The sequence below is a fragment of the Lutjanus erythropterus genome, chromosome 3, assembly GCF_056507025.1.
Source record: "Lutjanus erythropterus isolate fLutEry1 chromosome 3, fLutEry1.hap2, whole genome shotgun sequence".
NCBI lineage: Eukaryota > Metazoa > Chordata > Actinopteri > Lutjaniformes > Lutjanidae > Lutjanus > Lutjanus erythropterus.
Window position 1 is genome coordinate 30,775,198 of NC_139319.1, and position 22,014 is coordinate 30,797,211.

Here is a 22,014-nt window from a genome sequence, read left to right on the forward strand (position 1 = left end):
TATAACACAGACCTGTAGGGGAGACCAGGGTCAATTGTAACATTTTTTCCATTTTTTCATTTTCCTTATTCATGGATTGTTTCAAGTACAATGGTCACTTTATATAAATATGTCAACTAGTTAATAATAAAATTAATATATTTCATTAACAAGAGCAAGACTATGATATTAAATTTAATGAGACAGGGTTACATCTGCCCCCTATGTGGGGTAATTGAAAGAGTCAATAGGGGCAATAGTAACACTGAAAAATATGTCATATAAACCCAATATATTTTAAATAAAAGCAAACCTCAATGTAATCCCATTACCCCTGAAATGGTTCATGGTTCATGGCAATGGTTCATTTTTTATTTTTTTTATTTTTTTTTTTTAAGTTAAGCTTCATTTCCATTCAAAACAAAATTCTACTTCTTTTTTTGCAGAGGACAGGTAACTTTTCTTGTGGTAACTAATTATTTGAATCAAATTAAAAGTAATTAAATGTTCAGATTTAGTGAAATTTGATCATTTTCTAACAGAAAAGTATGTCAACACAGACAAGGTGCTGACATCGGGACATATGGCTTGTAGCTTTGATATAATCGTGTGTGCTAGCTAGCAACACCTATATTAGCATGGTTTGTTCATGTTCATTTTTAACTAATATCCTTGAGCTTTGTTTAAATTTGCTGTCATCTGAACTTTACACAGCATGAAAAAAACTACACATCTACAAACCATCATAACTAAAAATCTTTTTTTTGTTGTTATTAAAAACTTTTGTTGAGGCAACGAGAGATTGCTATTGAGCATGTCCAACTTGTTTCTGATTGGAGGAATTAAGTGTGTTACAATTGCCCCTGGTCTTTCCTAATGTTAATTTTACCACTATATCAGTTGTATATATAAATTAGAATTGAACAGTCTTTTCAGCTGCTTTGTCTTTGTATTAATTGTTTTCCATATGTGGTTGTAAACTAGGCCTGACCTGTAGCTACAGTATGCATACAGGGCAAATACTTGGTCCAGGCAGTCCATCTGAAAATAAACTCTCAGGCTCTGTAATAATCCTCACGGCCCGCAGCCTAGACACACACACACACACACACACAGCCACAAATAGAGCCATGTACAGATTTGGAAACTTCTGAGGTAAGGTTAGCCATCTAAGAGCCTTATAACTGCCGCCCTTTCCTGTTAAAATCTTTAATTCTCAGTCACATGTGATGTCAGCCATGAGGTTTCTTCTTTGAGGCTGGCACACACTGTAAAAAAATGACCATTTTAACCTAACAAAGTTTGTGTCCGGGTTGCCCTACAATTTAAAGTTGACCGAAAAAACAAGTTGGGGTGATTTTGTTAGGATTCAAAACAAACTTTTCAAGTCAAATAAACTTGATATTAGTTCAGTTGCAAAAACATGTTCAATAAACCGAACATATTAAGTTAAACCAACAACTCTTCAGTCACACTGATGAACGTTATGAACAAATTTGATTTTCTTTTGACATTTTGTCAGTTTGAAGAGTCAAATCTTCATTTTACACAAAGAACTTACAGCTTCAGTGGCTCCTGTTGGAGCTACTCTGTTCCAGCATTGGTACAAAAACAAGATGTGAAACTGTTTCCAGTGAATTTATTAAATTAGATGTAAAGGGGTGTGGACTGAATTCAATACAAGCCTTCATCATGGTTCACTGTTTCTATTGTTGTAAAAAAGTAACCATGACTTATTTTAAAGTGTACTAGACACGCACAGCAAGTTTTCATCATGTTGTCTTCAAATAATAAAAAAAAGTCAGGTCCCGGGTGAGTTTTAACTCTAAAACTATGAACTCTTTTCAGTATATTAATTTAACTCATGATGACTGATTCCACTAGATTCCTGTATGTTTTTTTTTTTTTACAATGTGGGATTATGTAAGCATAAACACAAACACATTGCACAGAAGTCCATGTGACACTTGCAAACAATTTTATTATTGCAAAAAGTATCATTGGAAGCCTTCATTTTTTTAGTCTGCACACAAAACATCAAAAGTGCATCTGATCAATGTTCTCTCAGAACAGTTCACTGCATCTCAGATCACAAAGTGCTGAAAGGGACCAGAGGCAGGTATAACACAAGGGACCAGATCAGATTATGACCAGAATGTGTGCTTTTACGTACTTTGAATTACCGCTTTGTTGCAAAAGTTAGTCAAAATGTGACACAAAGACAAGCCCACTCAATCCCATACATAACATGTACTGAAAATGTCAGGGTGAAATCCTGATTCATAGAGCACCCAGCTGGTCGTAGTAATCCGCTGGATTACACAGCTCAACTGGCAAGTGTTAACACAGATTTGTGACTGATATAAATCAAATGAAAAAACATTTTTAGTCACCGCGCTGCTTTAAAACATAAAATAAGTCACAGGGTCGTAAATTGCCTGTCTGATTGGAGGTGGCTTGTGCTCGGTGTCGAATCTTGAGATGCATGATTCAAAAAACACTTTACCTTTGAACAGAGACCAAATAAAATGAGCATATATCACACATTGTCCATTAATAATCTTTCATTTAAAAATCATCCCATTTTCCCTTTTAACAATGCAGATCACATTTTTTGACAGATAGGTGCTTCATTTTTCTTTATCTGCTTGTTTAAGCATGCCTAATGGCATTATCTGTCCAAGCAGCATGCATCCTTGTTTAAATCTGTCCATCTGTTCACACACACACACACACTAACACACTCACGCACACACACATTCAGACAGACACAGTGTAATTTACCTTGTTTCAATATAATTTTTCTTTCTTTCCTTACAAAATTCTCCATATAGTCTACATTTGTTGAACATAATCTGAAATGCAGACGGTTGAGTGTATAATCAAATTACATCCATAGAAAAGTGACAAGTATTTACAAGAGTTAAGGGCATCTTCAATTAAAGTTTCGACCTAATTTTGCTTTTTAAACTAAGTTTCACATAACTGAAATTAGATACTGCATGTGATAAAATCTCCAGAAGTAACAACAAGTAGAGCTTATAAGAAGAAATATGCAAATAATGCAATAAAGGATTTTTTTAACTGAACTATACAAAATGAAAACCACAACAGTCTGTTTGTACATTCAAGCATCAGAAAATACAAATATATGTAATTTACATTTATACAGTGACACAGTTGGTACTCAGTTGGGTTATGCTGTTATGTATTCCTTAAATGTGACTGTGAGGCAGTTTGTAGTTATATCAGTGATCACTATATTCCCAAGGAAAGGTTGGAAAGAGGGAAATATGTCCTCTTTTCTCTTTTCATGGTTAGAAACAGACAATGAATCGACTTTCTCCTCCTCTGTAGTCTTTTGTGTTTCAGTCTGAGGCTGAGTTTCTGTTTGTGTGTTCGTTTGTGTTTCAGCTTGTGTGTTTGTTTCAGCCTGTGTGTGTGTTACATTTTCAGCTTTTGAAGTCGTGTCAGCCTGGGCAGGTTTGGGCCTGGACTTGACGATACTCAGGTCCATAGGTTCCTCTTGGTCTGCGTACCCACAGTCCTGCAGTCCGGTGTGACTCTGCTGTTCGTTTTGGTGGAAGCTGATGCTTTGGGTGGGTGAAGATGCCGTGCTGGGAGCGCTGATACTCCTGGAGCTCAAAAACCTCTTATTGCTCCCATGCTCCTCACTGTCTGTGTCAGAGAAGTGCCGCTTCAGGCCCTGAAATCCACCTTGGCTTCCTCTTTTGTCCAGTGGGGAGGGAACTCCCCTATCCAAAGGCAGGGAGAGCAGATTAGGCTTGGTTGTCAGTTGTAAAGGCTGATCCGCTGGAAGCTGCCCCTGACCCCTGACCTCGGCATGTTTATCCTGTTCCGTCACAGTTGGCTCCGTTTTGGGGGACTGTTCCTTTTCTTTGGGGCAATCTCCGTTAAATCCAGTAGTGGGAACAGTTGGTTTATCTTTGGAGTTTTTTGAAAATCCGTTCATGAGGCCGAGCTTCTTGACGAGTCTCATCTTCTCGAGGTGGTTCTCAGTGCTCTTGTCAGGTCCATGTGGAGGCTTTTCAGTAATTTCAGAATCGCCATTTTTAATCTTCGCTGCTTGCATTCCGTTCTCCATGTACTTGCTCATGACAATAACAATCCTCCCGTTCTTGTTTTTGTTCTTCACGATCTTAAGCTTGCTGTTGCTGACACCATTGGACTGTGGTGAAGCATCCTCTTTAGGTTTGACCTTGTCTGGCTCTTTGTGGCCATTGAGGTCTGCTGGGAGCTTCTTCAGTTCCATGGTGATATCCTTGACTTTGGTCAAGCAGCCGGAGTCCTTGTCCCGGACCCACTTTTGCTGCAGCACTGGGGGAAGGTTGTAGCCCTTGTTAGCCAGTTCTGGACCTTTGACCTCTCTGGGCTTAGCAAATATAGGCTCGTGCACCTTGAGGTCCGGCTGGTAGTGGTGGTGCTTCTTGCTGTTGAGCTGATAGTAGAACTTTTTGCCGTTGGCCTGCTGCTCGGCGTCACGCTCCCTGCACAGCGGCTGGTACTGGTGGTGCTTCTTGCTGTTCAACTGGTACTGCTGGCCTTGGGGACGGAGCATCTGAATGGGGTTTGTCTTCTGACAGCTGTCCTCATCCAGGGACGCTTCATGAAGGTCAGCCAAGATACTGGATCTCCGGGCGAAAGAAGGAACCTGTGAGACCAGACAGTAACTTTAATTATTAAAAAAGTACAATAATATAACTACACATATAATACACAAAGAATCTGGGGATTTCTGGTGTTTAGTATTTAAAGGAGCAATATGTAACAACTGCACATCCAAAAATGAGTACAATAGTCCAAACAGCAAGTTGGATCCATAGATGGTACATTAAATAAATTGAAATTACATTTAATATACAATCTATGGTTGAAGTGAGTTGTTTCCCCCCACCCTCTCCTCCCCACATTTGAGGAAGCTCAGGCAGGCTGCAGGAACACTGCAATATGAGCAAACATAATGTGACGAGAATGATGAGTCCCACACTGTAAATTGATCAACTGTTTATAACTGTCAGTTGTCTGTCAATGTAAAGTTAAGCCTGTTACCCTGAAAAAAGAAACCCACTGCTCTGAATATACACATTCTGGAGCTCAGTTTAACCGTTACAAATAAATACTCCTTCTAAAAGTTTATTAATGATTTCTTACAAGCCAAAAACAGACTTTGACTCATTTGGTGAATATTCAGCATTAATTTGAACCCTAACTGACATGAAATGGGCAAACAAAAACAGACATTCCTGATGACTTCTGATGGTCATTTTATGATTTATTACAGTAAATTACAGATTTCTCCTTTAAAGTTGAGTGCATCACTCTTGGTGTTGCATTTGATTAATGGTCAAACTGTCTACAGTAGCTATACATGTGTCTGTGTCAAGGCAGCAACAAAAAGCCATGGTTCTTTGGGGCCCATGAGCTGCACTGAAGACACTGTGCTTGGAATGTGTGAAGGGGCTCTTCAGAGGCCCCAACGAGCACACAGTTGATTTCAGGGGCCTTCATCCATGTTCACACGGCCCTCCTACAGCTCCTGTGCTGCTCTTTCAGCCAGCCGCCTGGCCATCAGAGTGACATTTCAAAGTGTCTCCTGTGGCTGTGACCTCAGCTCGGAGGAATGTCACTGGCTGCTTTGTGTCCCGTCATTGACTTTATCCCATGTGTTACCACCAACACCCTCCTGAGAGGAACAAAAAACACTCCTCTGAGGGGTTCCCTTGCCCTTTTGGACCACTGATTGATGCACTAAATGTACGATTCACAGTCATTTAGCTACAACTGTTAGGTCAGGGTACTGGGCTCTATAAAATTTAATGGAGATAATATCCCCTCGCATATTTATTGTTTGTCATAAATCTTCTGATTTTCAATTTTCCACCACTCCCAGCGACCAAGCTGAAGCGGCACACCACCAATTTTACACAAGAAAATCAGTTATGTCACGATGGAGGCTATTCAGCCAGAGAAAACAGTTGTATAATGTCTTCTTTGGCTCTGAAAGAGCTTTTTAAAGTCTGACAAAATAACCCTGATGTTATTTCAACTCAGGCTTGAAGCTATAAATTATAACAGAAAGCCTTCAATAAAAACTGGATGTGTTGAGGGGCATGGCTGTTTACCAGGTTGTGGGGTAATACTTTCAAGTTGCATTATGGGGAGGGCTGTTCCAATAACAATGCCAGTATCAGAAATGCCTCCGACACTGCCTTAAAAGCTGGATCTGATGTCAGCGAATGCAAGACACAAGGCAATAGATTCATTATTTACAAAAAGGTTGTATAGTAAGAGTTCAGTATAGTTCCCTTTTTTATTGATTGATTAGAAATGGCTGAAAAGATTAATACAAATATAAGACAAGGAAAATTACTAGATTTTTGTCATAGTCTGCTGCATGTACTACTGTTATATATCCGATCTCACATGATTAAATTGCCCTGAAATGGGAAACTGCTACTTCCCAGGAGCGTCATGTATGCCATCTTTTAACCTGAGCCATAAATGATAGCAATCATATACACCCATACAAGGTTAGTAGTATACACCTGTTAAAATGCGAGAAAATGGATTTTGGCTGTAGTTCATCATTTACATTATTGATAATCAAGATAAGTATTAGAGTAAGCATTATTTTTTCCTCACCTGAACCAGAAGGTGTTTGGGCTTGGGTCCTCTCTTGCGATACCCCATCAGCTGCTCTTGACGTTCCCTGTGGGAGAGGAAAACAGCAGCCAATCAGTGAAACCATCTCACAGAGATGAGTCGCCGTTGCATGGCAACACAACGTCACGGGTGTCCTCCTCAGGCTCAAACAGAAAACACCGAGCCAGTGTTACAGGTTGGAGTTACACTTCCAGATGCAAAGTGAAATTCATTAAAGGAGCATACATTTTTATTTTGTTGATATAAATCTACATTTTGCCAGTATTCTAACCTGTCTTCACGTGTAATACATTATTTCACTTATTCCAAACTGCTTCAAAAAGCTAAACGGTGGCCTCAAATGAGCTTTCTTCAAACCAAATTAACGTAATAATACCCTGTGTAATGTGTGTATCCACAGCAGAAGATAAAGGCCAGCTCCTCTCTGACTTAGCTTTCCTCAGTCTCCATGCAAGTCTCTCCAAGGCAGTAACTCAATACCGCAGACAGGGGTGATGTCAGTCCCCTCCCCCACCATCCTCCCTCACATCTAATTACAATGACGACTCAGTGTATTTTCATAGCCTGGCATTCAGACGATTTGGCTCCCCGGAGAGACACGCAATTAGTTTCAATAAAATCTCCCCTCTTTAGAGAGAGAGGTAATTGCAAAAACAGACGTGGAGTGATGTCGATGTTTTTGCTTTAACGTGCGACCTGCACCTGAAAGGTTGCTGTGAGCGAAAAGCTGACGGAGACTAAGAGAAAAGCCAGTGACAGTTTCACACACCATACATTCAAGAAATTCAATTACACTGTCCTTCATGTGTGGAGCTCTCTGCTCAGTCACTCATCACACTATTTAGCAATTGGCCAAGCAGCTAATTTCACCATGGTAGCCCTCTTTGAAAACAGCGGACAGAGCACAGGGTCCACCACTAATAGTGAACACGAAGTCAGGAAGTTTTGAGAATTTGATTTATTTGATTTATAACAATTACTAAGTTACTATTTAGTTCCCTGCTCACTTAATCTTCATTTCCCCTTTCCACTACATCAGGAGCAGATTTAGAAAAGATGTACATCATAATTTAAAGTCCCTGCCCATCCAAAAATGTGTTCTGCTTGTTGTTGGGTGACTTATTGTTTGACCTACACTGTGCAAAATGATGTGTGTGCAGAGTTTGACACATGGAGGATGTTTTCACATTCATCTGCTGAAGAGGCTAAGTTTCTCTGCGTTCACCTTAAATCTCTGTTTAAGACAGTGGTTCCCAAACTTGGCACATCAGAAGCCGGAACAAGTTCACGACCCTCCCCACCCCACAATTATTATCAATCATTAACAATAATTGGGGAAGCAACTGATAATAAAAGATTCAAGTTATATTTTAGTGAAATAATGATTAGCACAGTAACATTAATCATATTAATTTAACAAAACTTTGTTTCATTATAAATTCCTCCCCTGGTCATCCAGGCCTGCTCAACTTGGGAACCGCTGGTTTAAAACTTGGAAGTACAGACACGGCTTTGAGACATCATGGTCCAAGATGGTTCGATGTGCAAGTGACAAAAAACAAGATGAAACTTGGATCTGAAGATTGTATTTGCTTAATTATTGTAATGGTGCAATGAAGAGTAATTTTGCACTATTTTGATCATTGATTTTTTTCAAGCGAAAATGTCACACATTTTCTGATTCCAGCTTCTTGAATATGAAACTTTGCTGTGTTTCTTTGACAGTTATGACAGTAAATGAGGAGTCTTTGAGTTTTGGACTGTTGGTTGGACAAAAGTATCAATGTGAAGACATCACTTTGGGCTCTGAGAAGTTGTGAAGAGCATTTTTGATAATTCTTTGACATTTTATGGACTAAAGGATTAATCATGAAAATAATCACCAGATCAACTGATGGTGAAAATAATCATTAGTTGCCAAACTAAAGTTAAGCCTAAATAGTTTACCAAATTATCAATTAGCCAAATAGAACGTTTATGTTGCTAAGTTTATGATTTTGCATAATCAACAATCATTGGCTTATGTATCATGTGGAAGATGACACAGGTGTATCTGGTAACTGGGTGGTGGGACAGCAGGTAGCCCTTTAGCATGACAACCTGACGCTGAAGCTCAAATAACTATCAGGTTACAAAAAGTAGATGCAGCAAAGTCACAAGTTTGAGTTGACCTGAGTTTAACCCTACCTTGACCCTCTAATGACTCAACTGTTAATCCTAATCCACAAAACCTCAGGGCTGGAATTATGCAACTTTAACTGACATTTACCTTATTATCAACATGCCATTGTCCAGGCAGAGAGCCCAGGCAGCATAGTTCTGACTGCAAACATGCGGAAAGATCCACCTTTAAACTTGTGGATGAGTGACAAACAGTTTATGCATTGTGTGAAGAACTGGAAATGTAGGAAACGGTGACTTTAAATCTGTTTGTGTGATTTATTGTGGACAGTTTATCCAACTCAAAACTCACCTGTCTTGGAAAGCATCGAGCAATCTTGGGTCCAGAATGTTTTCCTCTGGTTCCCACGTGTTGTATCTGTGCAGAGAGGAGACAGTGAGCGCCTGTCAAACAGTGGCAGACATTAACAGACACTGGCCACAACTGGCCCAAGCCCAATCCTTCACTTATAAATCTCGCCGTATTTGTTGGCATGCGCATGTGTAAACAACATGCTGAGACACTCGGACTCCCTGTGGATGCACGTGTAATAAATCATGAGTAACTTTTACGCACGGCCGTAGGTGGGTGGGAGGGAGGGGGGGGGGATACAATGGCCCAGCCTCCACTCAACTGTAGATATATGGGCATTTCTCAAACATAGCGTTCAATTATAGACACGTCTTCCTTTAATTGGCACACTGGGGATTGCATACATTGTAAAGCCACATCCATCATCGAGGCCAGCGCGACGAGCGCCCAATGCAAGAACGCGCAGCCGCCCATTTGCGCGCCCACGCTCGCACGGATGAACACATTCACACACACACACACACACACACATACACACTTCTGTTTGAAATGTTGTGTTATCGTGATGAGTATTTTGACTTACTTTGGGGACCATCCTCGCCACTTGACCAGATACTCAACCCTCCCCTGTGAATGCAGAGAAACGGGATAATCAGTTACTTTACGCAGCAACATGCACTCTGCACCCCACCGTCATTTTAGAAATCATTTCATGAGAAAACGTGTAGTCCGTGAGGTAGTGGAGGAAAACCAGAGAGAGATGATGCTCCTCTCCATGTGCATGTGTGTAAAAATGTCCTTCAGTGCTCTTGTGACAAACCTTTCTGCTGCGCTTCTTCTCGATGCTCTCCACCGCAAAGACGTGCTCTCCCGCGGCGGGTAGCTCCATTTTCCGATACGAGAGAAGCGGCTCTTCTGTTTTTTCCCTCTCTGCTTTTGGCATCCGACACCTTATCCTCCGCTTTCGGACCTGTTTTTTTTTTTTTTCTCCTGCTGCTCCTCTGATGTGAAACACAAGAGCCCCCCTCCTCCTCCTTATATTCTGACTGCGTCTCTTCCCTCGCTTTCCCCCTCGGAGAGACTCGTTCTGCAGGCGAGTTGAAGCTGCAGAGAGAAAACACTTCATGCAAATTGCCGTTGGAGTGACGTCAGAAGAGGGGGAGGTAATAGGGGCGGGTTGTTCCCGTGCTGCTTTCAAGCGCCATCGGGAAAACTGTAATCACGACGTTGGTGGCGTATGAGCAATGAGTAACAAAGCTTTATTAAGTCATTATGATTGAGCAAAAGTCCAGTTTTTCACTAAAATGTGGCTTTTAGTGAGGATTATAGAAACCATGGCAACAACTGGCTGTAGTCTACAATAGTTAACTGTATTGTTATAGTTAACTGTTGTTTGACCTTCTCTGTAGACTGATGCACGTGTTTCTATGTATTTAACCCTTTATTTAACCAGGCCACCATTGTAAACAAGAATTTGTTCTTATTCTTACTGACTTGCCTGGTTAAATTAAGGTGAACAGAAATACTCAGTGTCTGAATAAACGAGACATTTATGTTGATACATAGCTTACTAAAAGGAAACTTCAACACTTTTCATATGAATGTTCAGTCATTGGTGGTAAATGTAGTCATTTGGAGCAATAAATTCCTAATTGCTGCTATGTTAACCAAGAAAGCAGATTTTTCCTGCTGACAGAGAGGGACGGGATGCACTGTGAGTGAGCTCCCATGCCCTTTTGCAGTGTTATTTCCACCTTTACCTATAGCTATAGATGAATCCGGCAAAGTACCGGAAGTTAACAAGCTGCTGCAGTGGTGTCTCCCTACAGTGTGAGCATAAATTAATGTGAGCTGTCATAAAAAGTTCACAATTTTCTACTTTTACATCTACTTTTTATATAATGTTACTTTTGACAACAATGTCTTGGAAGTCCGGAAGAAGCTGTGCGATCAGCTGCTCCAATAGTAGTGCCAAAAAGTCAAATTTGAAAAAAACAAAACAAAAAACAAACAAACAAAAGGAATGCAAGATACACAGACTTTTACTTCATGAAGAGCACTGTTGTCTGAACCCAGAGACTCTGCAGAGATTCAGAGTGATACAGAGTGTACAGAGGACCACCATGTGTCATAGTGGATCAAAAACATTAACAGAAAGGATCTTTGTTCCTGAAAATCTTGAATACCTAATTAAAAATGTGAATTCACATAACTTTTACATGTATGCATATATATATATTTGCATGGTGGAAGTGGTCCGTTTTTTCTCTTCTCCATATCCATCCAAAGTCTAACTACTGTGTGAAATCTGAAGAACATTAATATTTCTATCCTAAAAGAAACCCTCATTAATTATTGTCACAGTTAAACATCATCAATCCAGTTATCCATGTCACTATTAGCAAGCCACAGCAGACACGGTGTCTAGAACCTCAGACCTGCAAGATCTCTTGAGAGTGAACATTTTGACGTAAACTGTGAAAAATCTCATGAGAGTCTGGCAACTTTGGGGTTCCCTTCTAGACCAGACCTGCTGACACTGAGAGTGACAGACACAATGTGACACCATCGCAATGGCGGCACTGCAAGATGGTGGAACACACAAAGCAGTCGCTGGATTTGTCTATACTTTGTTAGCCAAAACATAGTGTTAGCTGACAAAAAAGTGCTTCAATTGACTACATCATCAACAACTAGAAATTTGCATTAAAAGTGCCCGTATTTACCTTTAAGTAATTGCTTAACACACTCTACACACTGCTTCTTTGCTACAATATTGCAATAAAAAAACATAGCACATTTGTTACAGGCAGTATTTCCTGTAAGACAGGGAGTCCAGACTTGTGCCATAGAAGACTGTGAAGTTTTTCGCTCCAGCTGGTTTCACTGGGTGTTCCCTGTCTTTGGCTGAGAGGGTGCGCCAATGTGTAAAGCCAGCTGCTGTTGTGTTTGGTTGGAATGAAATCTTACATACATGGCACATGGATTGGTACAAAGATACTAATCATACATAATATTCTTTCCAACCAAAGGCAGGGTTGCAACAATTTCATTACCGATTAATCTGCTGATTATTTTCATTATTTGTCAGTGAACAGGTTAGTCTTTTAAAAAAGGTCACCACAAATATTCCAGACCCTAAAGTGTTTTTAAATATCAGTCTAAAACCCAACAGATCTACTTTCAGCATTATAAATGACAAAGAAAAGCAGCAACTCCTTGCATTAACAAATGTTTGGCAAACTGCTTTAAAAAAAATACTGAAATTATTAATTAATTGACTGATCAACAGTTGCCAACTAATTCTCTTTTGATCAATTAGTCGATTAATCAATGAATTGTTGCGGCTGTGTCCAAAAGCAAATGAATTTAGGACAGATTCATGTGTGACTGCGGTTCTCTAAAGTACGAGCTGAGAAGAGACACTGAACGCAACATGTCTCCCTCCTGTGTCGCTGCATGTGAAGGGAGAACTGCAAGAGGGTGCTGTGAAAGAGGAGAGCATTTCATTTTGGACCGTGATGGCCTTTATGTGCTGCTCACTAACGATGTTGAAGCTTTGCGAGGCCCTTTGATTAATTTCTATTTTCAGTCCCAACACATCAATAAACTGGGCTGGTTTGGGATATTTTGCATCACGTGCGCGCTCAGTACCACCTATACAGCTGTCCAACATGTATTTATGAGCTGGGGCACATGATACAGTCGGGTTTCCTTGTAATTATGACACAAACTACGGGGTCTTCTACCTGAAAACTGACGATAGGCCCAACCAACGTCAAGGCCAGAGCCTGTCTGACATTGATTTATCACCGCCACCATAACAAGGCCTCGCCTATGAAGGGGAATCCTGGTGAAATAGGAAAACAAACTCCCCTCTGCGGCTCGGATAGAGCCGCCTCTGTAAGGATGATAATGCGGCATGAATCATTGCTTGTGTAAAGTTAAATTGCGGTCAGAGCCCGGCCGCTGTTACAATGAATATATTTCCATATCCTCCCTGAGTCAAGGTCACACGAAGAGATTACACTTCAGATGGCACGGTGTCGCGGGGATTTTCTGCTGGATTTTCGCGGTGTTAAAAGATACCCCCCTGGTTGTGTGGCAGACGATGTAGGTCAGCATCCTCTAACCCCGCCGGCTTTAACTCCAGCGGGGTTATTTGTGACTGCGGAGCCCCGACAGGACAGGACAGGACAGGCAGCAGCCGGTTCCGTTATCACTTGGCACGGACAGCATGCAGACACGACTCGCAGTATGAACCAGCTCAGGCTAGGATGACCAGATCCCAACACACCAGATGTGGGACAAAGAGTATTTGTGTGGGACTATATTTTAATTCGAGCAGTGCTGGGTCTTAAGTTTGCTAATAAAAAACAAACTGAGGCTGTTCTGCCTCTTAGCTCGTTTACCGTCTGCTTGATTTAACAGCACGATAGACAGTAGATACATTATTTTCCAATATTTGTGGTAGCTGCAATTCATTTCCTTTCTGGTAGTTTCCATCACTTTCCAGTTACATCTGCATAGCTGGTGACTTTGTGGTTTCCCCACACTGGGTGATGAGCAGGCAGCAAAGACGGTGACAGGTTCACCTACACCTCAGTGCAGTTTGACATCAAACACAGACCCGTGATAAAAGCCTCCCCTGCTTTCTTCATTGCCTTTGAATAAAAGATTTTCACCGATCAAAAATTGTGAAAACTGGTCTCAATATGAGACGTGGGAAGAGAGATAAAAAAAAAAAACGTGGGTTCACTAAAGCTTAGGCCTGATGGTGAAAGGACACAGACCTCTAGTACCAAACCTCAGGTTTCATTTAAAAATGCACAAGATTGCACTTAAGTGAAAATGATTTTAAAAATGTTGATGGACAAAGCGAGGGTTACAAATCACACATCCAATTGTTAACTGCCAGTGAATGATACACCCAGCTGTTAACAGTCTTTCATTATACTTATATTTACAGCTCGGATTCATTTTCAACATACTGCTTTCAAACTGAAAACACGAAACCGTCCACGGAGCCCTCGTTGCATCGTTTCATGCGGTTGTGCCAAATAAAATTCAGCAGTGAAAGGGTTAAAGTGCAGGGTTCCCGCAGGCTGCAGCGCTCGGCCTATTGCAGAGAGGCACGACTGTCTTTCCTTATAAGGCAATGAGTGCAAATCGGCGGTGAAATATCACATGAAATGCACGACAACACGCATTCACACATGTTTATTAGCTTCGAGTGCCGTTTCATAAGCACGTTGACCGTAAGAATAGCCACTTGTCTTCTTCTTCTCCTCCTTCTTCTTCGCTGGTTCTCTCCCTGCAGCACGGCGGGGCTCACGCAGCAGTACACGGGCGCAGCAGCACAGTCTGTTAATTCAGCTGCGTCATTCCTAAATTAACGACGGACAGAAGAAGCACGGCGGTTAATTAGAAGCAGTGGGTGTTTGATGGAAGGGATCAGTCAAAATATGTAGGCTTTTTTTTTTTTTTTTTTACAGCCGAGCACCTGATTGTCTGAATGTCACCTGTCTGCTCCTCCACCCGCCGCACAGCATGATGGTCCACACGCAGATAACAGTATTGATCTGATATGTTGCTCAGGCTGATCAGATATTAACAGTAACAGTGGCACATGATGCCAAAGGTTGATACACAGGGCGCCCACACGACAGTTGTGTCTCTGGAACATGGCACGTGCTCCAGGGGAGGGCGAAATGTGATGCAGCACGTGCGCGTGTTTTTAATGGTACACGCGCAGAGGCTTCACCTGAGCCGCACCACGCGCAGTCCGCGGTGCGATATGCGCTACTATTTTAACAAGAGGGGAGAAAATCAAACACGTACAGCTCAAGAACAGCCGCCGTGTCACCAGCTGTTTAAAGCACAACTCATTTAATCATATTTCGATGTCGAATGACGCAAAATATTGAAAGAACAAGCAAACAAATACCAACACGTGACGCACAGGAGCGAACAAGCAGGTCTGGTGTCTTTAGAGTGCAGCCATAAACAATTCCGATGTTCTTTATCGACGTCTGATCTCCAACACAGGTCTCCTCTCAATAGAAATACTGCTGGCAGGAACTCAGAAAAAAATATTAAGATCCTTTGTTAACTTAACTGTCATCATTCTTTCATTTATGGACATAACAATTATCCTTTTTGTGGAACTGCGCGATGTGCAGGTGCAAACTGCCACACCGGTCAAACTAAGTTAATTACTGCACATGAAAGGACTAACTGAAAATGATCACTTAGATTCAGAAAAAAGCAGCAAAGGTGACATGAGAAATCAACTTGAACTCACAGAGAAAGGATCTTTTATTATCTATTCTAAGGATTATTTTCAATAGAATGAATTTAACTGTAACCCCTGTAACATTTCATTCTTTCTACTCTGGCATTTACACCAATTATCAAAACTGTTAAGGTATGGAAATTATAACTAGTGGTGGAAAAAGAACTGAAAATCTGTACACATGTAAATGCTGTTACATTACTGGAATATTACTCAATGCAAAGTACGAAGTGTTCTTGTAAAAAATCTTGTATTATTTACTTTTTAACAGTTGACTTTTAATGGATTGTAATGGCACCATTCAATCTGAAGAGGTTTTTGTTTCTCCAAATTTTCAGTCTAAATGATTTCTAACTCCTGCTCTGTTCTGCTTCATGGTCATGGTTAAGTCTCCAAACCTGTTTTCACTGGCCTGTTTGTGATCAGATGGTCTCGCTTGCTACAAAAACTCAGATCAAAGGTTTGGATATTAATTCAAATTGTACTCAGTACTTAATTATGATTTTAAAAGTTAAGCAGATTACAGAGTGTAAGGAATACCTAAAAATTACAAGGAATTCTTAAGTATGAGTAAAATTACAGATTTGAACAACTATTCATTGGATACAAGTACTACAAAAAAAAACTTAATTGTAGTAATTTTAGTGGTTGTAATTAGTTACTTCCAGCTGTGGTTATAACTGGAAAATACATCATTTTGTCACCATTACTTCTCACCTGTAGCTTTGAAGTAAATGTTTGCAGAGTCATTTGTTCCGTTTTAAATATATAAACTTTACTGTGCACCTTTTAAAAGTTAGATAAGATGTTGACGCACAGTATCACCTCTGGTGACTCACTCACACATGATTGCTCCTGAGTCTGTATGTCATCATGGGAGAAGTGCAAATGGAAAAAGTGATTATTTTAAAAACAGTGACATGTAGGAAAGAAGTTAATTATGACATTATTGTAAGGACTGGAGAGGTTTCTTTCTTTCTTAAAAATATTCAAAGTGTATGTCAGTATGAGTATTAATGAAGGGTTATTAAAGGGGATTTGTGCTGCATGTGCAGGGAGGAGCAGCAGGTGAACACGAGAGCTGATGTTTATGGACAAAAATACTTGGAGCCATGGATCAGATGACGCCACAGCTTTGCTCCCTGTTAAGTGAGGACAACTGATTAAGATGACATTTCCACGTAGGAAGAAATTACGCTCTGCCTGCGTCACAGTGCTGGACTGTAGATCAAATGACAGCAGGGGAAAAACAGGAGGACGGAGGGGAGACGAGGTGTCATGAAAGAAAGTCCAGTGGAAAGGATATGATTAATAACAGCACATATTTGCTCAAAGCAGAAATATAGATGTGTAGTTCCTAATCAGCAAGATTGTTTAGCCTCAGAAGAAACAGACTCACCTCGTCTTAAGCCTCAAGTTTCTCTAAAGTCTTCCTTTGCCTTCCACTCTGGATGCTGCTGAACAATTAAACACAAATATAAAAGTGAAGAAAAATATTAAGTATAAAAAAATTGAAAGTACCAATATAAAATATAGAAATACAAGAGACATTAATAAAGATATCAGGAGAGGTAAGAGAAAGAACATATAAAAGTAACTGAGGAACACTATGTGCAATTACAATATAAAGGATCAACAATACAGGTTGTGTACTATATACATACCACATATCTGTCCTAGGTTCAATTGTACAATTAATTTAAGTATTTTTTAAGTATCCACAACATGGCAGGAAGGCAGCTGACAACTTAACTGAGTACCTGCTGTAAAAGAAAGCATAATGGAATCCAAATTCCACAATTTAAAAGTTTCCAAAATGCAATTTTTTAACATTAGCTGATTGACTCCTCTATAGCTTTGCAAAACCTGTTGGATAAACTCAAAATGCCTGATGTCTCATGTGGGAAGTTAAAGGTGCTGTTACATCAAGTGCAGTGAGGTTAATGTTATTTTAAGTATTAGAAACAAGTAAAGGTCACGGCTGAGCAGCCCTAACTGTCATCACTTTATTTCACTGTTCGTTTTATTTTCAGCTGGGACTCACACAGCAACTGCTTCAGCTTTATTTTATAAGGATCAAACAGGTGAGTCACCACTTCACTGCACTACAGGCAGGTTTTAATGCACCTTTAACATCAGCTCAGCCTGCGCTCATGGCGTATTTTATTGCTTTTGGCAGCAGTAACAAGCCGAGAAAGAGAGAAAAGGAGAACTAAACTAATAATGCTGTGAAATGCAGATACACTTGAAATGGTTCATTCTGGCAGAATACACACACACACACACACCTGTCAGAGTTTTCATCATTTGATGTGACACCTGATTTTATAAAATGATTGATGGCAAAGACCTTAATTGTGTGATGTTTTGAATGAAACATGAAATGTCTGACAATGAGATTTTGATCTCTCAACTGTCAATATTTTATATTAATCAGATGAATTATGGGGCAGGGGCCTCATTACAGAAACTACTAACGTATCAGTTTAGGACAACATTTAAGATTTTTGGTATTACAGAAACATGTTTCCTAACTACATTTTGGAAAAAAAAAATACTACCTTATCTTAGGATAGGAATTTAGCTATTACAGAACTGTTCTATCTTAACAACTTAATGAATCCTAAGTTAAGATGGCTTCGACCCTTTCAAAAGCTCAAAATAACTGCCAAAAGCAGCAGCACCACTGATGCTGAGTCTGTGTGACAATGACTATGAAGATGGGGAACAACATGAACACTGAAACACTCTGACTGCAAGGCTACTCAAACTGGCTGATGATGCTTTAGATTTCCCAGATCATGTATTGATGCACTGGTTCTAAACATGGGGGTCTGGACCCTGGTCTGGGTTCTGAGATAATTTGTTCTTGAGTTGCCATGGTTGTGGAAAACAAAATAACATCTTGCGGCAAGCAGCATGGAATGACGGCCAGACAGCAGCTTTTTACATTACATTGCCTGTACCATTGATAGAATATAATAATTGTTCACTTTCATGTGTTATACAGTAATTCCTGAACAGTCTTGGGCAGTTGCAACTCAAAAAAGTTGAGAACCGCTGTATTAAAGCCCCCTTCCAGTGAAAATGTTGTTTTTAACCTTGTTAACACGTCCATGTGGTGTTTTTCATATGTCAAAAGACACATCGGGAGCAAAATAAGCAGAAAATGCCGTGTCTGAGCATTTCTTCCTCTAAAATTGCAGTGAACAAGGGCAGTCTCAAAAAAAAACCCCAAAACCAAACAAAGAAACAAACACACAAAAAAAAAGCATTTACTTAGGCTGGGTATGTGACGACATAAACTTAAGGAACCAATCGTGTCGATCAAGGGGGTGGTGCTATACATATCATTGGCGATACCCAGCCCACAGGATATTATATATTCATGTTCAAGAATCCTTAAATACTAAATGAGGGCAAGATGTAAAGCTATATGTAAGACGACAATGTATTTGAACTCATTTTGCAAAAAAAAAGAGAACATATCAGACAAAATGTATTACTTCTTGCAGAGCATTTTATATTGTTTAAAACATGACTGGAGGTGGACTTTAATGGGTACATATTTTCTGCCACGACTATTTTAAATTTGAATGATGTGCGTCATATGTTCAAATCTTTATCCTGCGCCAATATTCGGAAAGAAAGCATCCCAAAAAGGAGAGGGGTATCCTCTCCTCCATCATCATGATTAATGTCTCCAACTTAAACTAAAACTACACACCTGTCATTTCTCGTCCTTAATAACAGGTGAAGTTAAGGCCTGAGATAGGACGCAACCGTGAGTTTAGGAATTGCTTCTGTAATAGGAAGATTTCCCCTATCTCTGAAATTTTCAAGGGTCAGTTCACCCCCAAATTAAAACAGCTTATGTTCCCCCTCATCTGTAGTGCTACTTATCTATCTAGATTGTTTTGATGTGAGTTGCAGAGTTTTGGAAATATCGGCCATAGAGATGTCTGCCTTCTCAATATGGAACTAGATGGTACTCGACTTATGGTGCTCACATTAGAGAGAAGTCAGACATCTCTACTGTCACTTTAAGTTATGATAGGACTGTTTTTCTCTCATGAGACCCCTGGTCTTTACATGATGTTGTGTGTTAAGAACACAAATGTCTGTTGTCCACCACACACACACACACACACACACACAGGTCCGTTGAAAATGACATTAGGACTGATTATAAACAGTAGTGGTGTGATAAATAAACACTCACCTCTAACACCTCTTCCTTTTAGGAGCCATAAAAGGAAAATATAATCTCCAGTGCTGCTGATTTCCCTTCGTGTGTTGGTGAGTGACAAATGTTTCTAACCTGCAGAGGTGATGGAGTCTAATCTTCAGGATCCATGAAGTCACACTCATCATCTCCTCCTCCTTTGAGAATTCAAAAGGTTTTAAGGATGCACAAAACAAGAACCACACAGAATAAAATTAAGAGACTCAAGATATTGAAGTTATTTTTATCTGTAATGTAATGACGTAGAAGTTAATAGGCGCACATGACTCATGGGTGAAGTGAGTCTCATGGGAGGAGGTTGCTTGAGCTCTACAGAGTCCCCATGCTTACGTCAACAGCGCTCATACTCACGACACGAGCTGTTTGTCTCCTGTGCATTTAGACACAGAGGGGGAAAGATGTGCATCACAGTGACTCAGACTCCTATCTAGACGTGGCATTGATGAAGATGTGTGTAGTCTTGTGTGTGTGTGTGTGTGTGTGTGAACGTCAGAGGCAGGTAGCAGTCGTGGCTGTCTGAGCAGTGACCGCTATGCTCAGTGACTCACAGCAGAAAAGTCTACATAATGGATCTTGCGTTGATAGTGACGTGGGTCACACCTCCCTCCAAAGCCATGCACACACAAACTCTCACACAAATTGAGACTATTTATCATATCTACTTATTATTTTTTCTATTTGCGGTCCCTCTTCAGTCAATGGTACCTCTCTCACCCTGCATGACTCACTCACAATCAGCTGAGCAGGATGATGTGAGCTCATGACTGTGAATACTGACGTCCGCACAGTTTCCGTCACTGGCTCAGTTCCTGGCACAGCAAATGCAAACAAGCAGACAATGACAGGTTGAACCATAAACTAACGCTCACTGGCCTATTACTACTCCTCCAAATGACTCCTGGGAGATGTAGTGCTGTGCAGCAGCATTGGGTCTTTGTCGATGCCAATTGTGCCAATTGAAAGTGGCATAATTGCGCGTTTGGCAGGGAGCAGAGTACAGTAGGCGACATGTGTGTTATTGGTGGGGAGGCTGGAGGCGAGACAGAGACAGCAGATGAGTGGATTGGACACATAGTTTCATTAGAGCGTCAGGTCAACAGGTCAAGAAGGGAGCAGACATGTACATGAACCACTGAGACAGACACACACACAGACACACACGTGCATATAGGTGGAACAGGCAGGGAATTCATTTGGCTGGCAGGAATCCTGGGAAAATAAAAGGCACGTGAGGAAGTCACACAGAGAAGTGCCAAGTAAAACTGAGCTGTAACGTGCCATAACCAGACATCCGATTGATTTAAAGCTAAGCAGCCTCATATTAGTCTCCTATACTGACACAATTTCCCACAATTCCTGGCAGCCTTTTTGCCTTCACCTATCATTGTGAAAACACACCTACATGAAATGGTCTTTAAAGCTGCTTTAAAATCAGGATTCACATCCATATGTATTTTACATTTTAGTTCATGTTTGCTGAAATGGACGATGGATTGACTTGATTTGGGGAGCTGATGCAGTCTACATGTATTGTGGAAGTTTTGGAAAGCGGAGTGTCTCTTAACTTTTTCTCATTGCAGATTTGAATTGTATTTTAATCTTTTCACATGAGATGGAATGTAATATTTGCAAACAGCCAGTTATACAGCTAAATAAAGTAAGAACTAAATAAATGTACAGCTGCAAAAAATATGATTAATCAATTAGTTGTCAACTATTAATGTCCAAACTATTTTGATAATCAATTAATCAGTTTAAGTCATATTTTTAAGAAAAATGCCTTTCAAATTCTTTGATTTCAGCCTCTCAAGTATGAACAGTTCGCGGTTTCTTTACTCCTCTCTGACAGTAAACTGAATATATTTAGGTTGTGGACATAACAAGACATTTGAGGACATCATCTGCAGAATCAGGTGAGCCACCTTGACGGGCATCTGAAAGTAAAAGAGAAGGGCCATGAGAAGGTGTAAAAACTGCTAGAAGCCCACACATCAGGAAAAACAAAGAGAGGAGAGTCAGAAGGTGGAAGCTCTGAACCGGAAAGAGGATGCCTGGAAAACCAAACGTGACACTCAGGAGAGGAGCGTCCAGAGAGAGCTGTCTGCAGAGAGGAGGCGCTTTATAGAGCAGCTGGCCGCCAGAGAGGAGGCCTTCAAAAAGGAGCTCTCCTTCAAAAGAGGAGAGAACTCAGAAAACTAGCTCAGTGAAAAGCAGGAGGACATAAAAAGGAGCAGCTGGGAAGCACTTCAGAAATACAAGATCAGAGATTCAAAAAGGAGCAGAAGAAGAAGAAGAACAGATTCAGGTATTGAAGAAGATGAATAACCACGATGGCAG

At 40.5% G+C, this 22,014-nt stretch overlaps 1 protein-coding gene across 1 annotated transcript; it reads right to left on the minus strand.

Moving 5' to 3' along the window:
* Positions 1-1,934: 1,934 nt before the first annotated feature.
* LOC146330271 (E3 SUMO-protein ligase CBX4-like) lies at positions 1,935-10,228 on the minus strand. Its single transcript, XM_084715798.1, has 5 exons — positions 9,957-10,228; positions 9,720-9,763; positions 9,137-9,202; positions 6,643-6,709; positions 1,935-4,651 (listed from the first exon to the last, which is right to left on the minus strand). Exons 1-5 carry the CDS (start codon positions 10,077-10,079, stop codon positions 3,176-3,178), a joined length of 1,776 nt encoding a protein of 591 aa, XP_084571924.1. The 5' UTR covers positions 10,080-10,228; the 3' UTR covers positions 1,935-3,175.
* Positions 10,229-22,014: the final 11,786 nt, after the last annotated feature.